Raw genomic sequence first — 11,896 nt, 5'->3', positions numbered from 1 at the left:
CGCTCGAGATCCGTGATCGACTGATTTATTGGGCTCACACGTCACCCTCCTCTGGTCATCCTGGTATTGGCCGGACAATGCACTGCCTTAGTGAGAAGTACTGGTGGCCAACATTGGCAAAGGACGTGAGGGTTTATGTCTCCTCCTGCTCGGTGTGCGCTCAGTGTAAGGCACCTAGACACCTGCCCAGGGGGAAGTTACAACCCCTACCAGTTCCACAACGGCCGTGGTCTCACCTATCGGTGGACTTTGTCACGGACCTTCCCCCCTCCCAGGGGAATACCACTATTTTGGTCGTTGTGGATCGGTTTTCTAAGGCCTGCCGTCTCATTCCAATGCCAGGTCTCCCTACTGCCCTACAAACTGCTGAGGCCCTGTTTACACACGTCTTCCGGCACTACGGGGTACCTTTTTTTTTTTTTTTTACTGAGGATATAGTGTCTGATCGGGGTCCCCAGTTCACCTCTAGAGTCTGAAGGGCGTTTATGGAACGCTTGGGGGTCTCGGTTAGCCTTACCTCGGGTTTCCACCCTGAGAGTAATGGGCAGGTGGAGAGAGTCAACCAGGATGTGGGTAGGTTTCTGAGGTCCTATTGCCAGGACCGGCAGGAGGAGTGGTCGGGATATATCCCCTGGGCAGAGATTGCCCAGAACTCACTTCGCCACTCCTGCACTAATCTGACTCCTTTTCAGTGTGTGTTGGGGAATCAGCCGGTTCTGGCACCCTGGCATCAGAGCCAGATCGAGGCTCCTGCGGTGGATGAATGGTTTCGGCGCTCGGAGGAAACATGGAATGCTGCGCATGTCCATCTGCAGCGGGCTATCCGTAGGCATAAGGTGAGCGCCGATCGCCACCGCAGTGAGGGTCCAGTGTATGCACCTGGAGATCGAGTCTGGCTCTCGACTCGAAACCTACCCCTTCGCCTGCCCTGCCGGAAGCTGGGTCGGCGGTTTGTGGGGCCATTTAAAGTCCTGAGGAGATTGAACGAGGTATGTTACAGGTTACAACTGCCCAATGATTATCGCATTAACCCCTCATTCCATGTGTCTCTCCTCAGGCCGGTGGTAGCTGGTCCACTCCAGGAGAATGAGATACGAGAGGCTCCTCCGCCCCCAATAGACATCAAGGGGGCTCCGGCGTACTCAGTCCGGTCCATCGTGGATTCGAGATGTCGGATGGGGGGTCTGCAGTATCTCGTGGAGTGGGAGGGGTACGGTCTGGAGGAACGGTGCTGGGTGCCTAGGAGGGACATCTTAGATCCCTCCCTCTTGACAGAGTTCCACCGGAGTCATCCCACTCGCCCTGCTCCGCGTCCTCCTGGCCGTCCCCGAGGCCGGGGTCGGCGCACGGCTGGAGCCGCGCGTCAAGGGGGGGGTACTGTCACGGATTCTGCCGAGGCTGCTCCTCCTCCTTGCTCGGGCAGGCTTCGGCGTTCGTCGTCCCCGGAGTACTAGCTACTGCCGATCGATGTTTTCGGTGTTTGTCTTGTTTTGTCTAGATTAGTACACCTGTTGCCTATTAGTTTTGATTGTTTAGCCTATAATTTCCCTTGTTTCACGTTTGGGTTTTGTGTGTTATTGTTGTATGTCTAGTTGATGTTCGGCCTAGCTACTTCTCCAGATTACGCATATGGTGTTTTTCCCTCCAGTGTTGGAGACGTTTGTTTTGTGCGTAACTTTCAGTAAAGTAGTCAACCTGATTCTCTGTGTCCTGCGTCTGACTTCACTCGCCGCGTACACATCACCTCCTGACAGTTCCTAATACCAGATTTGAATTGACGCAACTTAACAGCGGTTTCATAGGTAAGGCTCCTTGCAGGCAGATTACCTGTCAAAGTGCTTTATAGGCAGATGCATATCTGATCCAGAGGGTGAGCTTTATTCCTGGCAGGCTGTTTCATAGGTAAAGCTTCTTGCAGACAGCCTACAAGGCAGCATCCTGACTTATCAGCCTCTGAGGCTGCCATTGAATCTGATTAGCCTGCCAGGAATAAAGCACACCCACTCTTGATCATATACATAATGCACCGACTGACTGCTAATCTGCCTGCAAGGAGCTTTACCTATGAAACTGCTTTCAAGGCAGAATCCTGATTTATCAGCCTCTGAGGCTGCTATTGAATCTGATCAAGCTCAGAGGCTGAAATTGAATCTAATAAAGCCTGTCAGGAATGGATCTCCACGCACTCTGTAAATGTAAATATGCTATTATCCATAAAACATTAAGTGTCCCAATTACACTGAGTGTACAAAACATTAGGAACAAAAGGGGGTGCAACTCAATATTAGGAAGGTGTTCCTAATGTTTTGTACACTCAGTGTATACACATCAATTATGCAAGCTAACAACCAGCATAGAAACAAGCTAGCTAGCTAGCTCACAAGACTAGCCAAGTTAGCTGCATTTTTGCTTTCATGTGATTGGCTGTGGTCTTGTTGGTGGCACACAGCCTGGGAGACAGGGCTGCCTGTCAGGCATCATTCAGGGTTTAAATGCCTCACGAGCTCTTAACTCAAGGTAAGGGACATTTAGCTTGCTTACATTCTAATTTATAAACTGATAATGAGTTCCAAACACAAATGAAAGCATGATGTTAGCATGAAATGTACCATCCCTTAGTGTAGCAATCAATATAAATGTATGCTGCCTCAGCCATACTGTCAATCTATCTTCCACTCTTAATTATAGTTTCTCTTTATCTCGACAAAATAACTTTTTCTATGTCATGATCATCAGAAAATTATCTTGTGATCTCCACAAAACAAATGTTATGTCCTGATCATGAGATAAATCAATTGGGATTTCTACATAATGAGGGAATTACTTTTGTATTCATATGTTCTCTCTGCATGTCCGTAATAATCCGCATAATATGCGTATTTTCCAACCAGTGGTGTGTTTCCACCAAATGGATTTGTTGCGGATTAAAATCAATGCGCGATGAAGCAGTGCACACCAAATGTAATTTTTCGCTTACATTTTCAAAAATCTACTTTACCAATATTTTTGTCACAAAAACTGTTGTGTTAAATAACAAATGTGCCTACTCTGGATTTGACACGTGCGCTCTAGCCAACAGCTCGCAGATACAGTTCAGGTAGGCTGTGAGGGTAGGCTAGTCTACATTAGATTATTATGGATAAAAGCGATAATATTTGTATTTGTCAAACGGCTGTCAAAAATCGATCATCATGTCACCAGAATAAGACACCTCGAATTTTTTTTTTAAAGGATCATTAAGATCACCGTGAACTTTCACCTTCCTGTGAAATTCATCATAATTTATTTCATCAGTAGCCTAATAAACTGCATGGTATCCCAAATCATAGTGGGAGGACCACACACACCATGTCATCATGTGACTCCAAATTTACTTCGAGATTATGGTTATTATATCAATATTTGCCCATAAAGGCCTTTCCACCGCCATTTCTCGCATAATTAATTTAAGAGACACAGAAAGATCCCACCATGTCGAAAGAACAAATTATCTGTCGGCATTTATACAATTGTACCGTAACTTCCTGTTTCCATCACAGCTGTCATTATTTTTTTTTATAGGATATGACTTTACTTGCATAAAAACTGGATGGAAACGTGGATAATGACACAGAGGCAGGTGCCTGTGAAAAGCTATAGGCCTACTCTCCCTTAGTGTATGAAGCCAAGGTGACATTTCTGAGCTCTGACTCACAGTTTACCTGCTAGCAGTAGGACTAATACTGGGCCTTAAAAAGACCCATCTACAGAGGCCTATCTGGAGGTACTACTCTATGCCAATCAAATAGTGCTGTCAGGGATTCAACAAATAAGGTTTCCGAAACAAATACAATGTCTTTGACTTGTAAATGAAGCCGTGTAGGTTGGAAATGGGGGGAAAAAATGTTTTTTTATACATGCGCTGCTCAGTAATCTTGTCCACCAGCCAGCTCTCTCTCCCTCTCTCTCTGTTGAACCTATATGGTAGCAATTGAGCCTGGGGACAAGGTTATCTCCTGTGTAATAACAATGTAATAAGAACAATTACACCACAGTTATTCATTCACCTTTTACATATCACACTTACTATGTAAAGTTTCAAAAAGATCAATCTTTTAATCACATCATATACAAAAACAAACCATCCACATGAACAAGTAGCGGGGGTTGGCTGAGGGGTTATGATGAGCGTTCCATTCTCCTTTCTCCAGGGCCCCAAGCAAAGGTTTCTCACAATTACCATAGTTAACTAACTCACAATAGACTCAAGAAGTAGGTTTAGTTTTCACTGCCCCCTGTAATGAAAATAGAATCAGAACTGCCTGAAGAAGCAGAGTGTTCAGAAATACTGTAATGTTGTCCCTTTCACCTCCAACTTAACAGGATGTCAGGTTGATTTTCCTACCTTTACACCACCTTTCCACCTTTGTCAAACATACCACAAGTCCATTGGAATCACATAAATAACAAGTACATGAAATTACAAAATTGACCTCTACACATGGAAATACTAGACCATCTTGCCTCTCACACTGCTGACACATAAATCATGAATAAGTAGGAGTTAGTAACTACTCTCGCAGCAGTTATGTAATAAGAACACTGACTGTTAACTGAATAAAACAGCAGTGGCATTGAAGTGAGCCCATAACATCACTCAGTAAAAGCAAACAGTCTTGAGTAAGTCCTTGGATGTTACCCAAATGGCACCCTTTCCTTATATAGTGCACTACTTTTGACCAGGGCCCTTAGGGCTTTGGTCAAAATAAGTGTACTACTGTATGTAGGGAAAGGGGTGAAATTTGGACACATTCCATGTTGAGACTATGAATCATATCGTGTAAAAAGACAGAGGACACTGCCATCTTGTTTTCCTTCTCTTTAATTCTCCTGATTTCCTGTATCCTAGAGAAGTTAACTTACATTTGCATTTCACCAGGACTAAAACACTAATTTGTCACCGTTAACTGAGAGAACACTTAAATCTCGCCCACCTGATACTAAAACCTGTTCACCTCAAGTGAGAAACACAGCCCACACAATATCCAATGTGAGAAGGATACACAAAAGCTAAAAAAAAAAATAAATAAAAAAAAAGATGGTGGAGAAAGAGACAAAGGGTATAAGGCAAGTTTGCATACGCCCATAATACAGTAATAGTACAATACTGCCATTTCATCATCGGGACCCATCCATCCCACTCCGCCTCAGACACAAGTCATCATAATACAGTAGAGTTGCATCCCAAATGGCACCCGATTCCCTTTGAAGTGCACTAAATAGGGAATAGGGTGCCATTTTGGACACAACCTAGGTCAATCCCAAAGCCACCCATCTATCCATCCCTTTTCCATGGTGTGGCCGCTGCTCAGTCTCAGTGCCATGTGACTGAATGAGAATCATCATCCCGCTCCAAAACACAGACAAACAGAGGCAGGTTGGTCAGGTTTGTCCGAGTTTGTTTGAGTCTACTCCTCTGTCCACCTCGCTCTCTCTTTATAAGTGGATTTAATACAGTGTTGGACAGTCCCCTGCAGTCCTCGGTGCTTGTCTCTCTGTGTATGCACCGTTAGCTGGTCTGGTTCTGCTTCATGTGGCCTTGGTCTTCTGGTTGTAGTTGCTGTCTGTGGAGGTGGAGTCCAGGTGGGAGAGGACGGGGGCCTGATGCAGGCCTTTCTGCTGCTCCTTCAGGCGCAGGTGTCGGGGCTTGACTGGCAGGGCTACGGCCAGGAGGACACAGCCGATGTGGACGCTGAAGTACCAGGACCTGGGAGAGGAGAGATGGGATGATTTAGGGATCAATATAAGAATCAGACAACTTTATTGCCATGCAGCAAATGTTGCAAGGAATTTCTCTTGGTGTTGTACACTGAAAGTTCACATCAACTATCACAACAAGTTCATTCAACTTCTCAGAAAGGGAACAAAAAGCTACTGTATAAAGATAATTATTGTCAACATCAAATGTGTTTAATGCCCTCGACTATTCTCAAAGATCAAAAATCGAATCTCTAGAGCTTGCTAGCTCTATTCAGTCTAAATACACTGAACAAAAATATAACGTAACATGCAACAATTTCTTAGATTTGACTGAGTTACAGTTCTTAAAAGGAAATCAGTCAATTGAAATACATTCATTAGGCCCTAATCTATGGATTTCACATGACTGGGAATCCAGATATGCATCTGTTGGTCACAGATACCTTAAAAAAAAAGGTAGGGGCGTGGATCAGAAAACCAGTTAGTATCTGGTGTGACCACCATTTGCCTCATGCAGCATGACATCTCCTTCACATGAAGTTGATCAGGCTGTTGATTGTGGCCTTGTGGAATGTTGTCCCACTCCTCTTCAATGGCTGTGCGAAGTTGCTGGATATTGGCAGGAACTGGAAACACGCTGTCGTACACGTCGATCCAGAGCATCCCAAACATGCTCAATGGGTGACATGTCTGGTAAGTATGCAGGCAATGGAAGAACTGGGACATTTTCAGTTTCCAGGGATTGTGTACAGATCCTTGCGACATGGGTCCGTGCATTATCATGCTGAAACATGAAGCGATGGCGGCGGATGAATGTTACGACAATGGGCCTCAGGATCTCGTCACGGTATCTCTGTGCATTGAAATTACCATAGATAAAATGCAATTATCTTTGTTGTCCATAGCTTATGCCTGCCCATATATAACCCCACCGCCACCATGGGGCACTCTGTTCACAACGTTGACATCAGCAAACCGCTCGCCCACACGACGCTATACACTCTGTCTGCCGTCTGACAGGTACAGTTGAAACCGGGATTCATCAATGAAGAGCACACTTCTCCAGCGTGCCAGTGGCCATCGAAGGTGAGCATTTGCCCACTGAAATCGGTTACGACGCCGAACTGCAGTCAGGTCAAGACCCTGGTGAGGACGACGAGCATGTAGATGAGCTTCCTGAGACAGTTTTTGACATTTTGTGCAGAAATTCTTTGGTTGTGCAAACCCACAGTTTCATCAGCTGTCCGGGTGGCTGGTCTCAGACGATCCTTGAGGTGAAGAAGCCAGATGTGGAGGTCCTGGGCTGGCGTTGTGAGGCCGGTTGGACGTACTGACAAATTCTCTAAAACAATGTTGGAGCCGGCTTATGGAACATAAAATTATTTGGCAACAGCTCTGGTGGACATTCCTGCAGTCAGCATACAAATTGCAAGCTCCCTCAAAATTTGAGACATCTGTGACAAAACTGCACATTTTAGAGTGGCCTTTTATTGTCTCCAGCACAAGGTGCAAATGTGTAATGATCATGCTGTTTAATCAGCTTCTTGATATGCCACACCTGTCAGGTGGATGGATTATCTTGGCAAAGGAGAAACGCTAACTAACAGAGATGTAAACAGATTCGTGCACAACATTTTATAGAAATACGTTTTTTTGTGCATATGGAACATTTCTGGGATCTTTTATTTCAGCTCATGAAACATGGGACCAACACTTTACATGTTGCATTTATATTTTTGTTCAGAGTATGTCTGTCAGAAGGACTAATAGTCCTCTACATTTCAGCAATAAATTAGCCTGTTGGTCAGAGGTTTAGATAAAAACACAATTGGTTCTTGCACTTCCATCCAAGGTCAAACTATGAATACTTTTTTTGACTTCAGTGAGGTAAAGTACTGTTCTCTGGATGTGTACCACATGGCACCCTATTCCCTATATAGTGAACTAATTTTGACCAGAGCCCTATAGGATGCCATTTAAGACAGAGACATCGTTTCTGGCCACTCACCTGTAGAACTTCATAGAGGGCCCGACAGACAGCAGCACAAAAGGCACCACAGTGTAACAAATGGCAATCTGGGTGCCCGCCCACGTGATCACATCATACACTAGCTTGTGTGACGGCGAGCCCAGGAAGTACGGCCTCACGTTGTGTCTCATCTGGAGAGAAAAAAGAACCAAAGCAATGAATTCATTGGAGCAAAAGAAGAAGTGAGACAATAAAATGTACAAGAAAAGGCCCTTCTAAATCTGCCCTTAACTCTCTCTCCCTCGCCAAGTTCACATTTCCCATATCGAATGTTGCGTCCCAAATGGAACCCTATTCCCTATATAGTGCATGGTCCCTGGTTAGAAGTAGTGCACTATATAGGGAGTAGCGTACAATTTGGGATGCAGGTAAGAGTCAACTTTTCAACTGGACTTTCTCTCTCAGCTCATCCATCAGCGGTGATCTGCCTCGGTGAGTCTCAAAGTGACTCGGGTGATGCTCCATTATCCTGATTCCTGCCCTGTCTGCTCTCCATCTGTCTGTCTGGCTGGCCTGTTAGGAACACCTTCCTAATATTGAGTTGTTTTTTGCCCTCAGAACAGTTTCAATTCGTCGGGGCACAGACTCTACAAGGTGTCGAAAGCGTTCCACAGGGATGCTGGCTCATGTTGACTCCAATGCTTCTCACAGTTGTGTCAAGTTGGGTGGATGTCCTTTGGGTGGTGGACCATTCTTGAAACACACTGGAAACTGTTGAGCGTGACCAGTAGCGTTGCAGTTCTTGACATACAGGTGCGCCTGGCACCTTCTACCATACCCCATTCAAAAGCAGTTAAATCCTTCTTTAAACTGTCTCCTACCCTTAATCTACACTGACTGAAGTGGATATTAACAAGTGACATCAATAAGGGATCATAGTTTTCACCTGGATTCACCTGGTCAGTCCATGTCATGGAAAGAGCAGGTGTTCTTAATGTTTTGTACACCCATAGGGACCAGGGCTCTAGTCAAAAGTATTGCACTATACAGTATAGGGAATAGGGTGCCATTTGGGATGCAGATCCAGTCTCTAATAAATATGCTACTTCATTCAGGCTTTCAGAGCACAGTGAGTCTCCATGGTGGACTAACTATGACTGATCCCCACACTGATGATGCAGAAATAAAGAACGATCAGGTTGAACATGGCTTTTTGTTTTATTTCTAATGGGAACGGAAGGGCCATCAGGATATATATGGTGATAGCTGAAGTCATTGACATTCAGAAAAAATGTCATTTGTTTAAGTGAATCACATTTTTAAAAAATCGGTGACTTTGAAAAGTTTAGGGCTTAGTGAGTCCAGACAGAAACAGGCTTGAGTGATAGAGAAGCCGGCCCGTATCCGAGTGTCAGCGTTTGTTTTAGAAGAGGGAGATATGGAAAATGAGAGATATACAGAGAAAGTGAGAAACATAAAGAGACACAGAGAGGTCTGTGTGTTTTGGAGAGAGCGACAGACAGACAGACACACACCCACAGAGACAAGAGAAAGAGACAGTACTCACGGCGCGTGCGGCCAGTGTGACCACGATGCCGGTGAGGAAGGTGAGGTAGTATCCAGGGTAGGCGCCGTGCCACATGGCCGACAGGATGAAGGTAGCCGCCGTGGGGTTGTAGGGACAGCGCTCGTAACACACCCTACGCACAGACAGACGGAGAGAGAGAGCACGGATGCTATGGATTTCTATTTCTTCTGCATCCATTGATACCAACCATTAGTCTGTGTGATTAACGGGGCTGAGCTAGAGTGGTGTTTATAAAACAAGGGCGGATCCCAAAGGGGCCCGGTGCAGGGTCTTTTTACAAAAACGTCTGTAGAGTCCGAATGGTTTGAGCTACAAACTATTAAAAGCCATCTATGAAAAGCTGAGACTCTCACGAACATGCAGCTTTTGCTCTAGGACGCTCACAGGCTAAACAAGTTGTTAGAAGGTAATTGGTTCTTCTACATAGAAGATCATAGGAAATCCCAGGACATAGTGTCTATAATAAACTCACATAGTTGCTGTCACAAACTCCACACAGTTGTCACTGAATAGTTGGATATTCATTTCTCACTGAGCAAACAATTTCTGTACCTACAGCATTGATATACATTTTTATCAGGTTTTTGCTTTGGCAGACCTTTTTGTGTGTGACATTTGTCAATAAAACTCATGAATTCAACTGTTTATGTCAAATTGTTTTGTGTTCTACTTGTAGCCCTGGTTGTCCTGAAAATAAAATGGTAAAACAATTCATTGTGAGGCTAAATATATAGGCTGTACATTCAGATAAATTAAAGTCAGATAAATGAAAAGGCGATTTTTGCTGGGGTCTCAGGACTGATAGGGTTAATGGAAACTACTGTTAGTACTAACAGAATCCACTAGGTGGAATAGTTTTAGACAGACAAGTCCCCAGTGCCTTGGCTATAGGTGCATCCACAAATTATTTAGGGAACACCTCGCATTAAATAAGAATAAAGCCTAAACTGTAATTACAATGTATTTAAATAGTATGTACAATGTGGCTGCAAGGGCGGCAGGTAGCTTAGTGGGTAAGAGCGTTGTGCCAGTAACCGAAAGGTCGCTGGTTCTAATCCACGAGCCGACTAGGTGAAAAATCTGTCGATGTGCCCTTAAGCAAGGCACTTAACCCTAATTGCTCATGTAAGTCGCTCTGGATAAGAGCGTCTGCTAAATGACTAAAAATGTAAATGTAAAAAGCTGGTGTTGATAATTAGAGAAAGAACTGGACTAAAAATTACACTCCTTGTGTCTTTACCAATTACAGACTAAGCCTGGTTTCTTTATCTCTGTACCTTTTGAGCCAATGTGCCGTCTGTATATTCCAATTGTCGAGGAACATCTTGAAGCTGGTGGCAAACTGGAACCAAGGCAGAGAGGGGAAACATCAGTATACAGTAACTTGAGCTTGTATTAGAGTTATGAGAAACATACTGAGACATGAACGAAGACAATGGCCCAAAAATCGAACCTCAATGTCCATTATCCTCAGATTGGAGATGAGATCCCAACGTGGTGAGCCGTCGCTGTTGTATCCGTTGAACCCAAAGCCTGCTGCGTTGTTGATGGCATCGGCTGTTCAGAATGAAAACACGTGCTTTTAGAAAACACCATCTCCTCACATGTCCCATCTGCACCGTAATCAATCAATCAATTGTATTTTATAAAGCCCTTCTTTACATCAGCAGTTGTCACAAAGTGCTTAACAGTTACCCGGCCTTGAACCTAAAGAGCAAGCAAAGCAGAAGTGAAAGCACAGCGGCCAGGAAAAACTCTGTAGAAGGACGAAACCTTGAGAGGAACCCAGCTCAGAAGGGATGTATTGCATCCACAAATTGCACCATTTATTAGTGATGATAATATCATTATAGACATGAATTTATGTTACTAACATCAGATCATCCATCATCCTAACAACAGCGTATTTATATGAAAGTGAAGGACAATACATCATGTTTATGACCAGTAAAGTGAAGGACCATATTACATCATATTTCCTTTGTGCTCCTGCAGAAAGCAGTGTGGAACAAGACAATGAGGCCGTGCATCCGTGCTCTCTGTGTGTGTGTGTGTGTGTGTGTGTGTGTGTGTGTGTGTGTGTGTGTGTGTGTGTGTGTGTGTGTGTGTGTGTGTGTGTATACAGAGAAGCACTGAGTGAGTCCCACCTCTACCTGCTTGTTATCACCATACTCACACACCTTGCTGCAAACAAACACACACACCTTGCTGCAAACAAACACACACACCTTGTTGCAAACACTTCCATTATTAATTCAGCACTCCTCTCATGTGGACAGTACAGACCCTAAGAATAACAAGGCCATATTTTGAATATTGGCGAGCAGAAGCTGCATTTCTGATTAAGTCAAGGATGCTACATCCATTGGAGATTTATCAAATACAACTGGCTCATTAACAGTCAATGGATTCAGCTAAACTAAACTTCTGATCAAAGTTGGACTGATCTCATCACCTTTAAAGCTAATCTGTTCTCAGTCTGGGAGGGGTTACTTGTCAACATGGAATAATGGAGGATATTACAGCTAAGAATTGTTTTCAGGGTCAATCCATGAAAACAAGCCTAAAGATAAGAGCTTTACTATGGAAAACTGTCTACG

At 44.2% G+C, this 11,896-nt stretch overlaps 1 protein-coding gene across 1 annotated transcript in view; it reads right to left on the bottom strand.

The window, feature by feature from the left end:
• Positions 1 to 4,071: 4,071 nt before the first annotated feature.
• The window catches only part of mboat2b (membrane bound O-acyltransferase domain containing 2b), a 63,450-nt gene continuing 55,625 nt past the window's right edge, over positions 4,072 to 11,896 (bottom strand). Inside the window, exons 9-13 of the mRNA XM_084149261.1 lie at positions 10,750 to 10,853; positions 10,574 to 10,638; positions 9,276 to 9,408; positions 7,748 to 7,899; positions 4,072 to 5,746 (exon numbers count right to left, since the gene is read on the bottom strand). Coding sequence (XP_084005387.1) covers positions 5,569 to 5,746; positions 7,748 to 7,899; positions 9,276 to 9,408; positions 10,574 to 10,638; positions 10,750 to 10,853 — 632 coding nt within the window. The 3' untranslated portion in view covers positions 4,072 to 5,568. The remainder of the gene's footprint in view (positions 5,747 to 7,747; positions 7,900 to 9,275; positions 9,409 to 10,573; positions 10,639 to 10,749; positions 10,854 to 11,896) is intronic.

This window comes from Coregonus lavaretus (assembly GCF_964263955.1).
Source record: "Coregonus lavaretus genome assembly, chromosome: 31".
NCBI lineage: Eukaryota > Metazoa > Chordata > Actinopteri > Salmoniformes > Salmonidae > Coregonus > Coregonus lavaretus.
The sequence above is the reverse complement of the archived record's forward strand: the minus strand, read 5'-3'. Positions and strand labels throughout refer to the sequence as shown.